The sequence below is a fragment of the Chelonoidis abingdonii genome, chromosome 9 (genome assembly GCF_003597395.2).
Source record: "Chelonoidis abingdonii isolate Lonesome George chromosome 9, CheloAbing_2.0, whole genome shotgun sequence".
Classification (NCBI taxonomy): domain Eukaryota; kingdom Metazoa; phylum Chordata; order Testudines; family Testudinidae; genus Chelonoidis; species Chelonoidis abingdonii.
In genome coordinates this window covers 65,713,700-65,730,103 of record NC_133777.1, presented here as the reverse complement: position 1 = coordinate 65,730,103, position 16,404 = coordinate 65,713,700, and the positions used below count along the sequence as shown (strand labels likewise).

The following is a 16,404-nucleotide window of genomic DNA, read 5'->3' as shown; positions in this document are numbered from 1 at the left end:
TTCTGGAATCCTGACGTGGGTCAATGTATGAAAAGTTAATGCCCCTGTCACATGACTGACTCCCAAGATTACTGTTAGGTCTTGAAGCCATCCTATATTCAATGTTTATGTTACTACAGTGAGTGACAATTTAAAATTGTGATGACCATGCCATTAAATAATGATGATAAGAAGACAGATATACCTACGCATATACATTCTTCACATGGAAGTTGCAAGATTTTATTAATAAATATTTTGAGATGAAAGGTCCCAGAGTAATGGAAAATTATCTCTTGTTTAATAGCCTGTCCAAATTGTTCAGTTTTCAAAAGCTCATTTTTTTGACAGGCTATCTCTATAAGGGCTCAGCTCAGTAAGCTTAATTTAGCATGCAGTAGCTATGGAGAATTGATTTTCCTCAGGATTTTCAGCCCCTGTCAGGCTTACAGTGTGAGGAAGCAGAATTCTTTGCATTGAGTTAAGCGCTAAGTGATGAGAGATGTTGTATTTGAGTGAGATCTACTGAGAAAATGATGAATAAAAATGATATTTGACAGCTGTTTCACAGTGTTTGAAATCTGGTTCTAAAGGTGTGACTGAATATATTTTGATTTATGGCATTATTCTTCTGGCTATGCTAGATCCCTGATGGATTATGTTTCTCATTTAGATACACATATGCGAAGCACATGCTATGGTGAATACAAGAGAGGTCAATGTGTTAAACCATTATTTGGTGCTGTTACTAAATCGGAATGTTGTTGTGCCAGCACTGACTATGCCTTTGGAGAACCTTGTCAGCCATGTCCCGCTCAAAATTCAGGTACAGTATGTTTAAGAAGTATGAAATTTGACTAAACTTTTGACTGATAATTTTTACAAAGGTCTGAGTTCTGACAGTATTAAAATAGAAAGTCACATGCATTGATCTTGTCATTCATAAATCCTAAATCTGGAGAAGTGTAACCTTAGGTGCATGACACATACATCGCTGTGTCTTGGAACATCTGCTGCCGTGCATGTATGAAGAGTACAGGGGTGAATATTTTTTAAGAGCCATAAATAAATACCAAGAATCTGGCCCATGATCACTGTAAGCATTATACCGGATTTTCAAGAAATGGCCTCCATCGTTGTCAACGTGAATAACTGGACACAGTTTTGACCTCAAAATTATTTGTAGGCACATTTTAGGTAATTGAGGGTGTCTGAATAGTTAGTTGAACCTTCCGTTCAAATGTCTGGATATCTAAATGATCTAAATTGTGTCCACAAATAACTGTGGGATCAGTCAAAATCATGTTTTCCAATTGTGGATGCAAAAAGGGGAGCCAGTTAAGGATACTTGAGCCTCTCACCTGAAACTCCCGAAAACAATACCATTCACTTCTTTGGACCATAACTACACTCTGGCAAGCTTGCAATCCTCGTCATTTTCGCTGTACAGGTGCTGCTGCTAGAAAAGCACTTTTTACAGGAACAGTGTGCTGACATGGTCCCGGGACAGAAGCCAATAAATATGACAGCGGGGCTCCACGGAGGTCCTTGTGCTGAACCAGTTGCAGAATCAGTGCCATAGTTAATCTATTGGTTCTCTTCGCTGTCTGCAAAGTTATTGTATTCAAGCGAAATGTGCCATAATATGGGTAGCACAGAAGGATCTCAGCATAATCTGATATCTGCTTTGTAGGTGAAGATTGTTAAAGATTTTTTTGATCTTAGTTTTAATTGGCAACCTTATGAAAAGGGACAGGGAGATGTAACCAGTTGGAACAAATTTGCCTAGTTTAGTTGATGTGTGCTCTTCAAAGAGACCTTGCTGTTCACCATTTGACAATAAGCCATGTTAGTTAGAATAGCAACAAAACACCGGAATGTTATCAGAGCAGGAAAGAGCCTTTCCATCAGCGCCTGTTGATACCAGGGCTCCCTTCTTATTGCACAGTACAGTTAAAATGTTTTGAAAATGTAGGGCCCAATGCCATTGACTTCTGTTTTATATTTGAATTAATTTAACAGAACATTTACACATGTGGAAGTTATTTCTTCTGGGCTCTTTTGCCCTCCTCTTCTATTGTTAAAGATGCCAACTCATGAAAGGTAAAATATAGGACATGTTCAGCTTTCGAGGCAGAAGGGAGGAGAGAATTTTTCAGAAATAAGTTATTGTTTCAGGAACTAAAAGAAGGAGTTTATCTCTTGCTGCTCAGAAACTCCTCTCACACTAACCTTACAGCCCCGTTCTAAATGTATCCTGCCGCTGTTCTAAATGTAGCCATGTGCTGACTCCAATGTGTGTTAGATTCTTTTCACTGTATGTGAAAGTGGTTATGTGACTCAAGGCAGTTAAAGCGATCTATTTTACATTTCTGTGTGTAAGATTACTTCAGGCCTAGTCTTGACATGGGAGTTTTGCCAGAACAAGTTCAGCAGAGTCCCTTTGCAAGATCTTTAACCCAGCACATCTTTGTTTCAATTTCTTTTGGATCAGGGAGCAAACACTTGATGCAAGTTATTGGCAGTTTTCATGAGTTAGAGCATCTGTTACACGTAGGTCTTTGGTACACAAATTAAATTGCTCGTTATGATGACAATGGAAGACATTTTGCATGTGGCAGTACTGAAAAGAGAGAGACGGAGAGAGACCACTAGGTATATAGGGATGGCTATTACCTAAATTAACAGCAGTATAATTATCTGGGCAGTTAGCAAAATACATATGCAGTGGAAGGTGCTGACCCGTATCTTGTGGTGGTAATTAGTCTGGTTATGGCTGTGCAGTGCTGTCTGAGCGTTGTGAGCTCATCAGAAGAATTTAGGCCTGCACAGAAACTTGAGACTCCTTGTAAAAATGCGTTCTTGTGAGTGCCTGAAAACTTCCCTGCTTGTCCACCTTACAGTTAAGCACATATCATTATGGCCTAGATTTGTCACAAAATACACACATGTGGCTAATTTGCATGTGCACTTTGTGTATTTTTGCTAAAATAGCCTCAAGTTGATGAGCTTTAGTGCCAGGTGATGATAATGACATCGTTAGAGTGATGGCAAGGTGCTTTGTTGCAACGGGATAATAAATCTGCTTATACATGACCTTGCAAACGGTTAGCTAAAAAAAAACAAAATAAACATCCATTTTTAATATTTTTCAGCTGAGTACCAGGCTCTATGCAGCAGTGGACCAGGCCTGGATTTAGAAGGAAGAGGTAAGAGCACATAACACAATCACTTGAAATTTAGACCAGGATAAAAGAGTCAATGTGATGAGTTACTGTACGCTGTAGGGAAGTAGTGAGAGGAAGGGTCTCTGAATGAACATGCTGCAAACCAAAGAAATAAGCCTAGGTTTAAACGCCTGGAACGCGTCATTTCACTCTAATGGCTGCTAAAGCACATATGCTCATCAGGCTTACGTGGGAACGCTCTTTGGGAGCAGCAGATTTGTAAACCATGTATTTTTACTGCAGTATTCTACACTTCATTATCTAGAGAACCCCAGCCTGCAGCCACACAGAACAGCAAGACACAGTGTGCATTTAGCTTACTGGATACTTCAACATAGCCCATCTCCTGGGATGGTGCTGGGAGGCTTGATAAATCACCCATTTGATCTTAAATGCAGGGCAGATGTTTGTAAATTGCCTCACAAATAACTGCCTTGTGATGGATTGCTCGTCGTTTTCAGCACCATAGCTGGAGCAGGGAAGAGACCAACTGTGAAGAGAGGAAGAAAGGGAACCATCAAAGAGGAAAATACTCTGTGCTGTTGATTCTCTCTTTATCCAGTGATCCCTCAGCCTCCCAATTTACCCTATTTTGAGAAACTGGCACATGGCCCATTCTGCAGTGGGATCAGGAGCAATGTATGCTCAGCTGTGCATAATGCAATGACTTCATTTTAACAGTATTATGGTCCTGCAGGATTGGTCAGAGATTAGCAGGTTCTTGTGATTCCCTTTAAAGTCTTTTCATCTTAGAGCCAGTTCCTGCAAAGCCTTACTCTGCAAACAGTGCTCATGACTGGAGTCAGTGGACTGTGCAGCATAGAAAGCAGGCTGTGTTCAGGAGTAAGGGCCACAGAGCACTACCCTGCAAGTGTAATGAAGTGGGCGATGCAGTGATTCCTTAACACTCTGTATTTTCACCTGGGAGAACCCTGGTTTAAGTGATTTCAGGTAATCTCCTGCTCCTATTTACCTCTGCAGGACTTCAAACACCTGTGGGTTAACGGTGGAGGTTAGTTGTCATGAAGGTGGAGGTCTTCATTCTTGGGAGGGTCACTTTCTGTATGAGAGTTCTTAATTAGAAAGGCATCTTCGTGAAAACGTGGGAACTCAATGTTCTTGATATTGAAAAATATGACTTTTTCTAGTTTAATGAATGTGATAGTCCAAAGGAAATCATGAACTTTATTGTGTTTGTTCAGATATTAACGAATGTGCACTGAATCCTGATATCTGCCCAAATGGAATCTGTGAGAATCTGCGGGGAACATATAAATGCATATGTAATTCTGGGTATGAAGTGGATGCAAGCGGGAAAAACTGCATTGGTATGAATTTTCCCTTTTTCCCTATCAAACCTTCATACTTGACTCCCTCTGCCCAAGTGTTCCATTGATCCTTCCCATCTGCTCCACTGATATTATCTGATTTTCCTCTGATCCTTCTATCTTCCTTTCTGTGCTCTCCAATGCTCTTCCTATCCTCCAGCATGCTGTGTCCAACTTCAGTGTCCACCCCTAATTATTGCATCTCTTCTGTCCTACTCAACTCTGTGACATTTCCAGCCCCTCCTCCAAGCCAACCCACTTAGTGCACCAGTATGTTTCCATGTTTCATCACAACTCTTTTCCCATTCCTCTGTAGTCTTTTCCCTGGCCCTCTCCGTCTACTTTCCTGGCCTGCTTTTAAGCTTCTGAGACTTTCTACTTGACTTCCCAAATCTTCCTGCCTCTTGTAACACTTCTGCCGTTCCCAGCTGTTGCTTTGGCTCTCTGTTTTTCTACAACCTTCCCAGCTTCTCTCAACACTTTTTGAGGTCTCTCTGACACGTCCAGTTCTGCCTAACTGCTTTCTGGGCCTTACTGATGTTCACCTATCCTTTATGGGCCCGTGCCACCTTCTTGCAGCTTCTCTGAAATGATCAAACTCATGTAAAGATCCCTTAAGGAGTCTTGAGCTTTGGCTTGAGCTAGTGTAGACTAGTCTCTTTCACCACAATATCTGACCCAGCCCAGAATAACTCTAGAAAACATGGGTGTTTAAATGCCAGTGGCACCAAACTAGTGCTCTCACCATTTCTACGTTCAGTGGAGCAACTCCAGCAGTAGTATGAAGGGTGAGAAATTTTGAAGAAAATTTCTAGTGTAGACAAGACCAAAGGGTGATTTTCACCATTATGACTGTGCTAAATAGATAAATCTTTTATAAAAAGAGAAAATGGCAAAACTTCTCTAGGTTGAATATTCATTAAAATAATAGAGCACCGGAAGGGGGAAGGAGGAAGGAAAGGGATCCAGAAAGATATAAACATGTTTTTCAAATTTTCCCAATTTTAAAAAGAATAAAATAAAATAAACAGGAAAAAATGAATTTTTCTCTAGTTGATACCCAGGTAGTTAAAATTAATACAACTGTTATTGTTACTCTTGTTTTCATGGTAGATCCTCAGTAGATAAGAAATAAAGTACAGTAATTGTAAAATAAAAGGATATATCACCTTAATTTTTTACTTTCTGGTATGACTTTAGTTATGTTTGTACAGGGCATTATTTTTATTTTAAATAATTTCAAGGGCCATTCCTGTAAGTGTAAACTATTAAAGATCTCCAAAGTGCTGCTCTTTCAGTGGCTTTGCAAAACTGCAAGACATCTCTCTCTTCCCCCACCTCACACACATACAGGAAGATCAGTCCTAATGAAATGTGGCTGTTTGGAAAGGGAATTATTTCATGGCCTCTTGTCAAGGCATGTCTTTTTTTTCTCATAATGTTTTTAATTTTCATTGCAGACATTGATGAATGTGCATTGAACAGGCTGCTGTGTGACAATGGGCAATGCAGAAATACCCCTGGAAGCTTCACCTGCACCTGTCCCAAAGGATTTATATTCAAGCCTGATCTAAAAACATGTGAAGGTAATTGATAACAGCCCATTACATTCTAGCTATATTAATTGCAATTTAAAACATTTTACCATATTACTGGAGTTCTTAGCCAGAAGTTGATATGATTTCCAATTAAGGCAGAATAGAATAGTTATATATTCTGCTAATGGATAGAAACTAATCAGTGTCAATTCAATCCATGAAAGTTTAAAATCTAATAAAATCTCCAATGCAAACTAGAGATGTATTAATAGCCTACTGAGAACAGCATGGAGATTGCCAATATTATACCTTTGACTCTGAATATTAAAAAAAGGAAAAAAAATAAGCGACACCTCTACCCTGATATAACGCGAACTGATATGACACGAATTCGGATATAACACGGTGAAGCAGTGCTCTGTGGGGGGCAAGGCTGCGCACTCCGGCGGATCAAAGCAAGTTTGATATAATGCGGTTTCACCTATAACACGGTAAGATTTTTTGGCTCTCGAGGACAGCGTTATATCGGGATAGAGGTGTATTTGTATTCCTGAGAGAGTTTCAGGGGTAAGGTTTTAACTTCTGTTGTAAAGACACTTCAGATTTACACAACAAAGCTTCTTGCCCTATTTATTTATTTAGTATAGGTGATCTAGGTAGTGATGCCGACAGTGGAGAGTTTTTACATGCAGTAATGTTGAAAATGTGCCTGGTATATTTGAAACACCAAGGGGGAGGCAGTGTCTGGCCTGAAGAGTGTGCAGTCTAAAAGACAAAGGGAAATGATGGGTGGGAGACAAGAATGCAACATATGAGGGTTGGACAACATGATGGCAAAAACACCTGTGTCTGGTCTAAGTCAGCACAGCCCCCATCACTACCACCAGCGGAACTGCACAAATGCTTGTGACAATGGTGAGGAAAGTGCTACTGTTGATGAGGCCCAAGTGTTTTAGAATAGGCTGTATAAATCCCACTGAGCCAGGTGGGTCCTAGTTTCAAATCCAGTTTGAGCCACAGACTTAACATGTGGCCAAATCACCTGACCAAACTCAGTCAGTACAATTGTAAAACTGGGCAGTTCGACCTCACTGAAAAAAACAAATGCAGCAGCTGAGTAGAGCTTTCCTGTCAATGTAATGAGTTAGCACATTTTTTGGTCATGTATTCCATCACTCTTCCAGGAAGAGCACCATAGCTGGAAACCAAAATAACAGGAGAATTTCCTATCAAGTAGGAAGATTTTCTGTTTTAGCTAGATTGAAGGAGGCCTTCTGAAGTCTTACTGGCAGCAATAGGCACTAATATGAGTGTGTTTCTCTTCTAGATATTAATGAGTGTGAGTCTAATCCCTGTGTTAATGGAATATGCAAAAATACACTTGGCTCTTTTGCTTGTGAATGTAGCCCTGAAAGTACTTTGGATACAACAAGAACCATCTGCATAGGTATTTATTCATCAAAGATTACATGTTCATTAGTTGAAAATGTCCGGTGTCATACAAATATTATACACCAAATCCAGAAAGCATTTAAAAATAACTTAGATAAATAAGTTTAGGGGAAAATATTACAGAAAAAATATTAAGAAAGTATTTGTTTTCACCATTACAGTGGGTACATGACTCTAGCTATTGGGAATACAATGTGCTTTTATATCAGATTTGAGAGAGAGATGCTAGATTTTGTGCATAGTGTTCAGATGCATGGGGCCAACTTCTCAAAACTATACATGCCCATTTGGGTGCTTCTACAAGGGAAGGTACCAAATGGGCACAGATTATAATTTGAGGATGGGCTAGTTTGTGATTTGAGGTGGAGCCTGAGCAAGAGATGCTGTGCAGGCTGTCACACCGCAGGAGTAACAAGCCATTGTGACTTGGAGATACTCTCCTGAGTCATATTTCCTCCCCTGCTTCCTCTTTGCTTCTGGGAATCAGTAATTTACTGTCGACATATAGCAGCAGTAAATTACTAAGACCAACTCCTGTGCTGGCTCACCTTCTCTGGCCAGTGAGCAGGGAGGTGGAGACCAACCCTCTATTAAGTCCTCGCTTATTCTTTGCCAATCCCTGCCCACCTGCTCAGAGAAGGCAGCCAGTCCCAAGGATCAACTAGGAGCATAAGTGGAGTTTGTTCTCCCTCTTACCGTTCTTCATGGATATATAATGTGAGTCACAGTAAATATAGTGCTCCAGATCCTGAATGGTGCCACTGGGATCAATAGGCATAAAGTCAGTGGAAGTTGTAGGTGTTCAGTACTGAGCCAGGTTTCAGGATGTGGCTCAGTAGAGGGAAGTGTACAATAAGAACATTTTTAATATATTCCATTCTAATATTGTCAGTTATAAGTTTTACATGCTGAAATGCATGTATATTGGCAAATATGTTAACCGTTTTATATATATGTGTGTGTGTGTTGTGTATCTATGTGAATATATATATAATGCTAAGTACTCTGTATGGCAGCGTCTTGTGTTTTTTCCAACAGAAACTATTAAAGGCACCTGTTGGCAGACTATTGTGAATGGAAGATGTGAAATAAATATTAATGGGGCAACTCTCAAGTCCCAGTGCTGTTCCTCGCTAGGTGCTGCGTGGGGTAGCCCATGTACACCCTGTGAACGAGGTAAGATCATTGGTTTATTCCAGGGGTGGGCAAACTTTTTGGCCCAAGGACCACATCTGGGTATGGAAATTGTATGGCGGGCCATGAACGCTCACAAAATTGGGGGTTGGAGTGTGGGAGGGGGTGAGGGCTCTGGCTGGGAGTGCAGACTCTGGGGTGGGGCCAGGGATGAGGGGTTAGGGGTGCAGGAGGGTGCTCCGGGCTGGGGCGGAGGGGTTTGGAGGGCGGGAGGGGGATCAGGGCTGGGGCAGGGAATTAGGGCACGGGAAGGGGTTAGGGGTGCAGGCTCTGGGCAGGACTTATCTCAAGCAGCTCCCAGAAGCAGTGGCATGTCTCCCCTCCGACTCCTACATGGAGGCATGGCCAGGCAGCTCTATGTGCTGCCCCATCTGCAGGTGCCGCCCCTGCAGCTCCCATTGGCTGCGTTTCCTGGCCAATGGGAGCTGTGGGGGCAGTGCTTGAGTGGGGCAGCTGGCTACCCCTCCCCATAGGAGCTGGAGGGGGGACATGCCACTGCTTCCAGGAGCCACGCGGAGCGGGACAGGCCCCCAGCATTGTTCCCCAGCTAGAGCACTGGAGCAGGGCAAGCCCGGGACTCCACTCCCCGGTGGGAGCTCAAGGGACGCATTAAAACATCTGGAGGGCTGGATGTGGCCCCCAGGCTGTAGTTTGCCCACCTCTAGTTTATTCTGACAGGTCCCCTTTTCTATTTAACAACTGTAATAAGAGTCATATTAATGGTTCTGCTTCCTCCTCTCCTCTTACATTTTAATACATAAAGCTACCGAAATGCATGAATACCTTCATATTTCAGTCAGATGGTCTTAGTATAGCAGGTCTAAGCCTACAAAAAAGACAAGTGGTTGGGATTTCCAAACTATTTGGCACCTGATTTACACTTTTAATGACTAAAACAGAGGCTAGTGACCATTTATGTACCCATGGCACATTAAAAAAGGGTAGTAGACACGGTCTTAATTTCTAGATACGTAAGGCCAGCTCTGCACAAATGTTGCACATTGTGGATGTGGCCAGTAGTGCAAGGAGATCAGTTGGCATTGGATAGGACCTACAAAGCAATTTCTGTGCCTTGCCTGCCCTATTAAGAGATGGTATAAAGTTGTAGGTACACAATACAGGCACGTATAGCAGTTAGGCACACCGATGCTCAGTATTTCTGAAAATTTGAGCCAGCTCTGTTTAGAGTCAGGCCAACACTGCTTCCATAGCAGCCAGGCATAGGTTGGTAAAATTTGCATTACAAAATAATGTTGCTCACCCTTTTCCCACCCAGCATGGAGAAGACCCAGTGTAATGCTTGAGGATCACCAGTTGGTCATATAATGTCCTGACCTTGAAACTTTAAATTAATATATTGTGCAGTTAGATTTGAAGAACTGGACCACACCTACATTCTGTGATACTTCGTATTCTGTACTATAGTTTGTCTTAGTTAGTGATATAGGGGCCCTGCCAAGGCAGCATTAGAGGGTGGCTCCAGAGCTCCCACTAAAAGGTTTGCAGACATATGGACCTTAGTGTAGTAACGGAGGTTTTAGCTCCTGTTGTAACAAACCCTGGTTTACTTAGTAACGCTGTGAATCCTACATCTGAGGAGAGATGTGTTGAGATGCTTGTCTATTTGCTTGATAATCAGATCTGAGTGTTCAGTGGAAATACTCTGATGCAGGGAAAGGTGGATAAGCCAAACATGTAAAGAGGATCCTGTTAGCTAAGGCTGAAACGTGCGTACTGTTGAAGTCTCTGCATTAAATTCATCCATCAAACTTCACTGGAACTCTTACCCCAGTGGTAAATGTGGCCCTAGGAGCTCAATGACTATAATGTATTGTGACTTCTGTAGGGTAACATTTTAATGTATTTAATTGCTGTTAATGAAGCTGGAGTTAACTCCACCTTTAGTTTAGTTTGGTTAGCAGGGAAAGGGTCTATTCCATTGTTAATGTAGCTATCCTGTTCTGTGTCCTTATTATCTCAGAAGTTACCTTCCGGACGCCCATATTTTTCATAGGAAGAAATGTTACTGTTTTGGATTTTCTTTTTTGTTAATAAAGTAAATCGTAGCAGCAAGCTCTGTACTCTGAAAGTTCATGGTTTTTTTATTTATTTATAGACCCGATCTGTTCAAAAGGATATTCAAGAATAAGGGGAACAATATGTGAAGGTATTTACTGTTACTTTCAAACATAAATCATGTTTTGAATGCTGAAATGCTGGTGTTTAGTTTTAATGTTATTTGCTATGGAAGAACAGAGCTAAATTCATCCCTGATGTTACTCTATTGGCCTCATTAGATTTACACCTGGGGTTAATATGGTCTCACTGGGTGATATAGGACAATGATGTAGGCTGATGCTACTCACTCAAAATGCACATCTTTGCAAATACAAGCTAGAGTGGTCTATGGAGATGGGTTCTGTCTTTTCTAATATTGTTACTAATTGTGGAATAAAATACTGGGTCAAAATAAAATGCATCCTGTGTCCATAATAACAATTACAGAAGTTGTAGCATTATGATATAACAATAGGATTTTGTCATTAAAACACTCCATAAGCATATACAAATAAAATAGATCTATAAAAAGGAATTTAAAATCAAATTTAAATAATTTATTTTCCTTTTTTAATAATTTCTAGCTTTAGATTTCAGTCATTCTCTTGTTATATAAGAAATATGTCTCGGGCCACGGTAAAACATTAATTCAAGAAAAGGTTGGTTTTTAAAACTTTTTTTTTTTTGCAGTGTGTGAGATCATCACATATTGTGCAGTGAAAATGTAAAGCCTCAACGCCCTTTTCTCTCCTTATTGTGGATTAATTTGAACCCCAGCCAAAGGACTGTACTGTATATTTCCCTGCTATGCACAAGCTCAGAGAGTCTCAAATTGTAGCAGGTCATCATGACTGACACAATCTGACATGACACTGCAGTTAAAATATTTTAAAAACAAATTATTCCCATATGTGGCTTCTAAAAAGAAGCACTTTTTTGACAAATGAACAAACTAAACACAAGCAAAAAATCAAATAAGTAGAACACCCCCACATGTATCCTGCGCTTTCCAAGTGGTGACTGAATACCTTGGCGCTTCTATACCCTAGACCCACTGTATAGAACTTCTCTGACCTCAGCAATACTTTCTGGAGTGTGTAAGTGAAAGAAGAGGGGGGGAGTGGGAAGTGGCCCCACCTATCCCTATTCACGAGGAAACAGAACATTTTCAACACTGCTGGGATGGAAAATTTATTAATCCAAGATGTGAACACCGTGCTTTCAGCATTTCTTTTACCAGCACTTTAGTTTACAACTGTTACATGCTTTAATCTTTATCATTCCAGTGGGCCAAAATAGCCCAAACTTTCTCTCACTAGTTATCCAGGTTCCTAATGTATTAAAGTAGCATTTGGCTTCCACCAACATGAGGATGCAGGGAAAATATTTGCCAAGGAAATGTATTGGGGGGGGGAATGGTAAATGTGGCTTCCCAGGGTGATATTCGCTCCTCCCCACACACAGTTTGTGTAAAATGAGTTTTGTGCAGCGAAATAAATTGAGGTGTGTGGGATGGAATTAACAACATGCCTCCAACCCACAGACAAACTCTGAAGTTGAAAGTGCCCACACGTCATCTGCCACTTTGGGCAATGAAGTCTGTTCCATTTGTTTCACATAATCATGGATCCAATGGTCTTCCCAGCAATCATGGAGCTGTCACTCACCCTTCTGGAGTGTGCCAGAAATGCAAAGGTCCCCTAGTGGCATCTCTGGCTACACTGCTCTCTCCCACCGGCTCAAGAGTCTTGAGCAGGCTGTTTCCCTACTATGAATTTCAGCCTATAAGCCAAATAAATCCAGTATTGCCAATCCCAAAAATTAACACCCCAAAAATCATGTGATTCACCCAAACATCAGGAGATTTTTTTAAAAGAAAGATGATGTGTTATGGGTCTGTCTTTTGATTTGTTGAATTCACTCTGCCCTCCCCCAGCATGTGTGACAGGTTAGTGTTGTCACTGTTCCCAAATGTATTAAGGTGATTTTGGCTCCCTGGTGCAGGAGCTCTCACCACCATATCTGCCTGACCCCTTGCTCACAGGAGGGGAAGAGATAATAGAACCCCTGTGCTGCTGGACTCTTTCTGCTTCCTCCTTCCCTCTCTTCAGTGAGAATGGTGTTGGCTGCCTGAGGGGATAGGCGGAAAGCTCTGTCTGGAGCAGCTCCATGAGGGGTTCTTTCCCAGGAGGAGGTAATGGAGAAGGCAGCCAGTTAGTGGAGTTTTACCTCAGAAATTGATATTCATAAGTGTTCTGGAGCCTTATCAAAGCCAGCCTGGCTCCAGCATAGGCCAGACTCACCTCACTCATGAAGATATTGAGAGTCGGCAACGCTACAAATCTGAGCGCCCAATTTCCTGGCTTTGCTCTCTGACTGCACAATGCGACTACAGCTTGTAAGAGCCTTTCCATTCTAACCTCCTGTGTTTGCTCCCTCCTAATTTGTTTACATTTCTGATGCTTCATCTCAGCCTCTAATTTAATTTCCAAGACAATTTTCAACAAAAACGATCAAGCTGTTTTTGTGTGAAATATGGTATGTTACACAGAAGGAGGGGTGGAAGGACATTACAAGCCATTTATTTATCTTCAGGCCATCCTAGTTCAGCAGGCTGTATTACGCTTTCCACCTCATCATACAAAAGAGTACAGCATTTACCTCTTAAAAAATACAGTTCAGATGCTTGTATACAATCAAGTTAAATTCCATGCTCACCAGAGATAGGTTCAGGAACTTAAATTAATGTTTCAAGTGGTTGAAAAAGCTTTCGTGCCAGATTTTTAAAAGTATGTAGATGCCTAAAGGTGCAGATAGGTGTCTAGCGGGATTTCCAAAAGTTCCTAAATATTTACATAATTTTGTTTTGATGGGAGTTAGACACCTAAACACTTCTGAAAATTATGCTAGATGACTGACTGCATCTTTAGGCACCTGAATATTTCTAAAAATCTGTCTCATATTGAACATGCAGTAGGACAGCTTTTTTCAGTGACCTCATTTTGTTTTATTTATGAACCTGATTTCAGTAGACATATCAAAGGTGCAATTGACAACACTTTTTTAATATCTTTTAATCTGTGGCAGGGGGCTGTAATTAAATTAGTTCAGGCTGATTTGCATAGAAAAGCCCAAGAGTTTGGAATTTTGCTAGACTTTGCAGATTGATACATAGTCAGTCCTAAAATGGGAGTGTTAAAATGTTATGTTTTTCTAATTGGGTATGTTTGTTGCATTGATTTTCATTTTTATAATTTTGTCTGGAAATAGATGTAAATGAATGTGAAGTGTTTCCCGGGGTTTGTCCGAATGGTCAGTGCGTCAATACCTTGGGTTCCTTTGTTTGCCAGTGTGCCAGTGGAATGATTTTAGATGCCACTGGACGGACATGTCTTGGTAGGTATCAAACTATTTTACAGGGTTTTTTTCACGTTTGGGGAGGAGGGAACTCACATCTCAGTATGTCTAACAAAGATTTGCATTCTATATTTTCTTGTAAATAGGGAAATAGATTTTTTTTCATAATCATTTTAAAATGGGATCAGTAATGGTGTACAGAGCCATTCAACTCCAGGTTGCCAGTTGGAACTTGGACTTGGTGGCGTAGTTAGTTACCAAAACTCATCTGATGGAGGGTCAGAAACTTATGTGGTCCATTTCCCATAGGGCAGGTGTCAGTGTTGTCACACTCCCAGCAAATTTGGCCATGTTTGGCAACCTTTACTGGTTGGCCTCAGCAAGAAGTCAAGGATAGAATGGATGTGGAGACTAGTCCCATTCATCCCCGGAGGTGGTCCCTCCAAGCCAGGGCTAAGGTACACATGAGTTTGAGAAAGCTTGTACTGCTTCTCCCCATTCTACATCTCTTTTTGGGGAAAGTCCCGAAGAATACTTCTGTTTCAGGTGCTAACTGTAGACTTCATCTGCAGTGTATTCACCTCTTTTTAACAGCAAATCTTCAAGTTTTGTTGGACAAAGACAGGTTATGGCAGAACTGGAATGCTTGAGGCCCTTTCTTCCCTGATCCAAAACTGACCTCAAATGCTAAGGCCCATTTCCTGGGAAGTTTTAGGCCTATTAAATCTGGAAATGTTAATTCCAGAGCTTAGTGCCAGTAATTCCAGTGAAAAGAGCTATATTTCTGGCATCTTCCTGATCTGAGGAAATGGAGCAAGCCCTACTGAGAGAAGAATCTTCTCCCAGAATCCCATGTTTTATGCTTTCCCTTCAGCCCCCCAGTGAGGCAGACTTTTTGTCAAATACACATAAATTCAAACACTCATGCTCATTAAACACACAGATGTGGATGCGCACATGTAATTTTTCATCATCTCACTATTTAATTACCCAACAGACATTCGCTTGGAGACTTGCTACATGAAGCATGAAGATGAAGAATGTACATTACCGATAGCAGGCCGGCACCGAATGGATAGTTGCTGCTGTTCTGTTGGTGCAGCATGGGGCCCTGAATGCGAGGAATGTCCTGTGAAGGCAACTCCTGAATTTGAAACTCTTTGTCCAAGAGGACCTGGATTTGCTAGTAGAGGAGAGATTATAAATGGAAAGCCATTCTTTAAAGGTATGTAAGGGGGTTTCAATTCATTTATAAAGCCATTGGGGGCTACATCTTGATGGCATTCCTTAGTTTTTACTTTTTTCTTACTCAGGTTAAATTCCTATGGACTTGAAGTTTGCAGGAGTTCGGGCTTGTTTAAGGATGGAATGATTACTGAGTAAGGACATTCGGCCAGATTTTCAAAGGTATTTAGGCACCCTAAGATGCAGATAGGCACCTAGTGGGATTTTTAAAAGTGCCTAAGCAGCTAACTCCCATAGATTTCATTGGGAGCTGGGCCCTTAACCTACTGTAGACACATTTGAAAGTTACACCAGATGCTTGTCTGCATCTTTAGGCACCTCAATACCTTTGAAAATCTGGCTCCGGCCCCTTATAAATTGAAACAAAAGGAGTAGCCAACTTTGGAATTGTTATAGAACCACTGCTTACTGCGCCTGATACGTATGCTTAAATTGCCTTGGAAATCAAGGGAGAAAGAGACTCTCAACACTTTGAAAATCCTTGCACAGCTGTTGAAGGAGGAGGGAGAAACATACCATGTTCTGTAAAGACAGCTTCAACCAAGCAAAAGTGAAGCTATGCTAGAGTCTGAGTCATGGAGTTTGTTGGCCAAATTGTTATATTCTAATGGTAGAAACAGCAAATGAAGACTTCATTCAATTAGGTCATATTGTGACTCTGTGGGGTAAATGTCCACATTAATGGGAGTGGGGTAGTGCCATCTTGGCACCTCATTCTGAAAGCTTCTTCCCTTGGTTACCAGTTATATTAAGCAACATGGTATCAAAAGTGAAAGTGCATGTGTTGGGAAAAGGCATTTAAAGAAACTAGTTAACTGAAAACCCATATGCTTTAATATTTGAAAGGAAGGGAAAACACAGATGAGAATGACAATTGGTGGTGGTTGTTTCGGGATCAGTTTTATAAACAGTTACCAGGCTATTAATTATCCATAAAGAAGTGTAACGTGCTTTTGTTTAGGGTAAATATATTTTCTCTGGTTTCAGAGTAGCAGCCGTGTTAATCTGTATCTGCAAAAAGGAGTA

At 41.1% G+C, this 16,404-nt stretch overlaps 1 protein-coding gene across 1 annotated transcript in view; it reads left to right on the top strand.

Annotated features, from left to right (window-relative positions):
* Window positions 1-16,404, top strand: part of FBN1 (fibrillin 1) — a 221,881-nt gene that overhangs the window by 122,765 nt on the left and 82,712 nt on the right. The window contains exons 17-25 of the mRNA XM_032762923.2: window positions 653-805; window positions 3,135-3,188; window positions 4,409-4,534; window positions 5,995-6,120; window positions 7,400-7,519; window positions 8,563-8,700; window positions 10,835-10,885; window positions 14,047-14,172; window positions 15,131-15,358. Of these exons, the coding sequence (XP_032618814.1) occupies window positions 653-805; window positions 3,135-3,188; window positions 4,409-4,534; window positions 5,995-6,120; window positions 7,400-7,519; window positions 8,563-8,700; window positions 10,835-10,885; window positions 14,047-14,172; window positions 15,131-15,358 (1,122 nt within the window). The remainder of the gene's footprint in view (window positions 1-652; window positions 806-3,134; window positions 3,189-4,408; window positions 4,535-5,994; window positions 6,121-7,399; window positions 7,520-8,562; window positions 8,701-10,834; window positions 10,886-14,046; window positions 14,173-15,130; window positions 15,359-16,404) is intronic.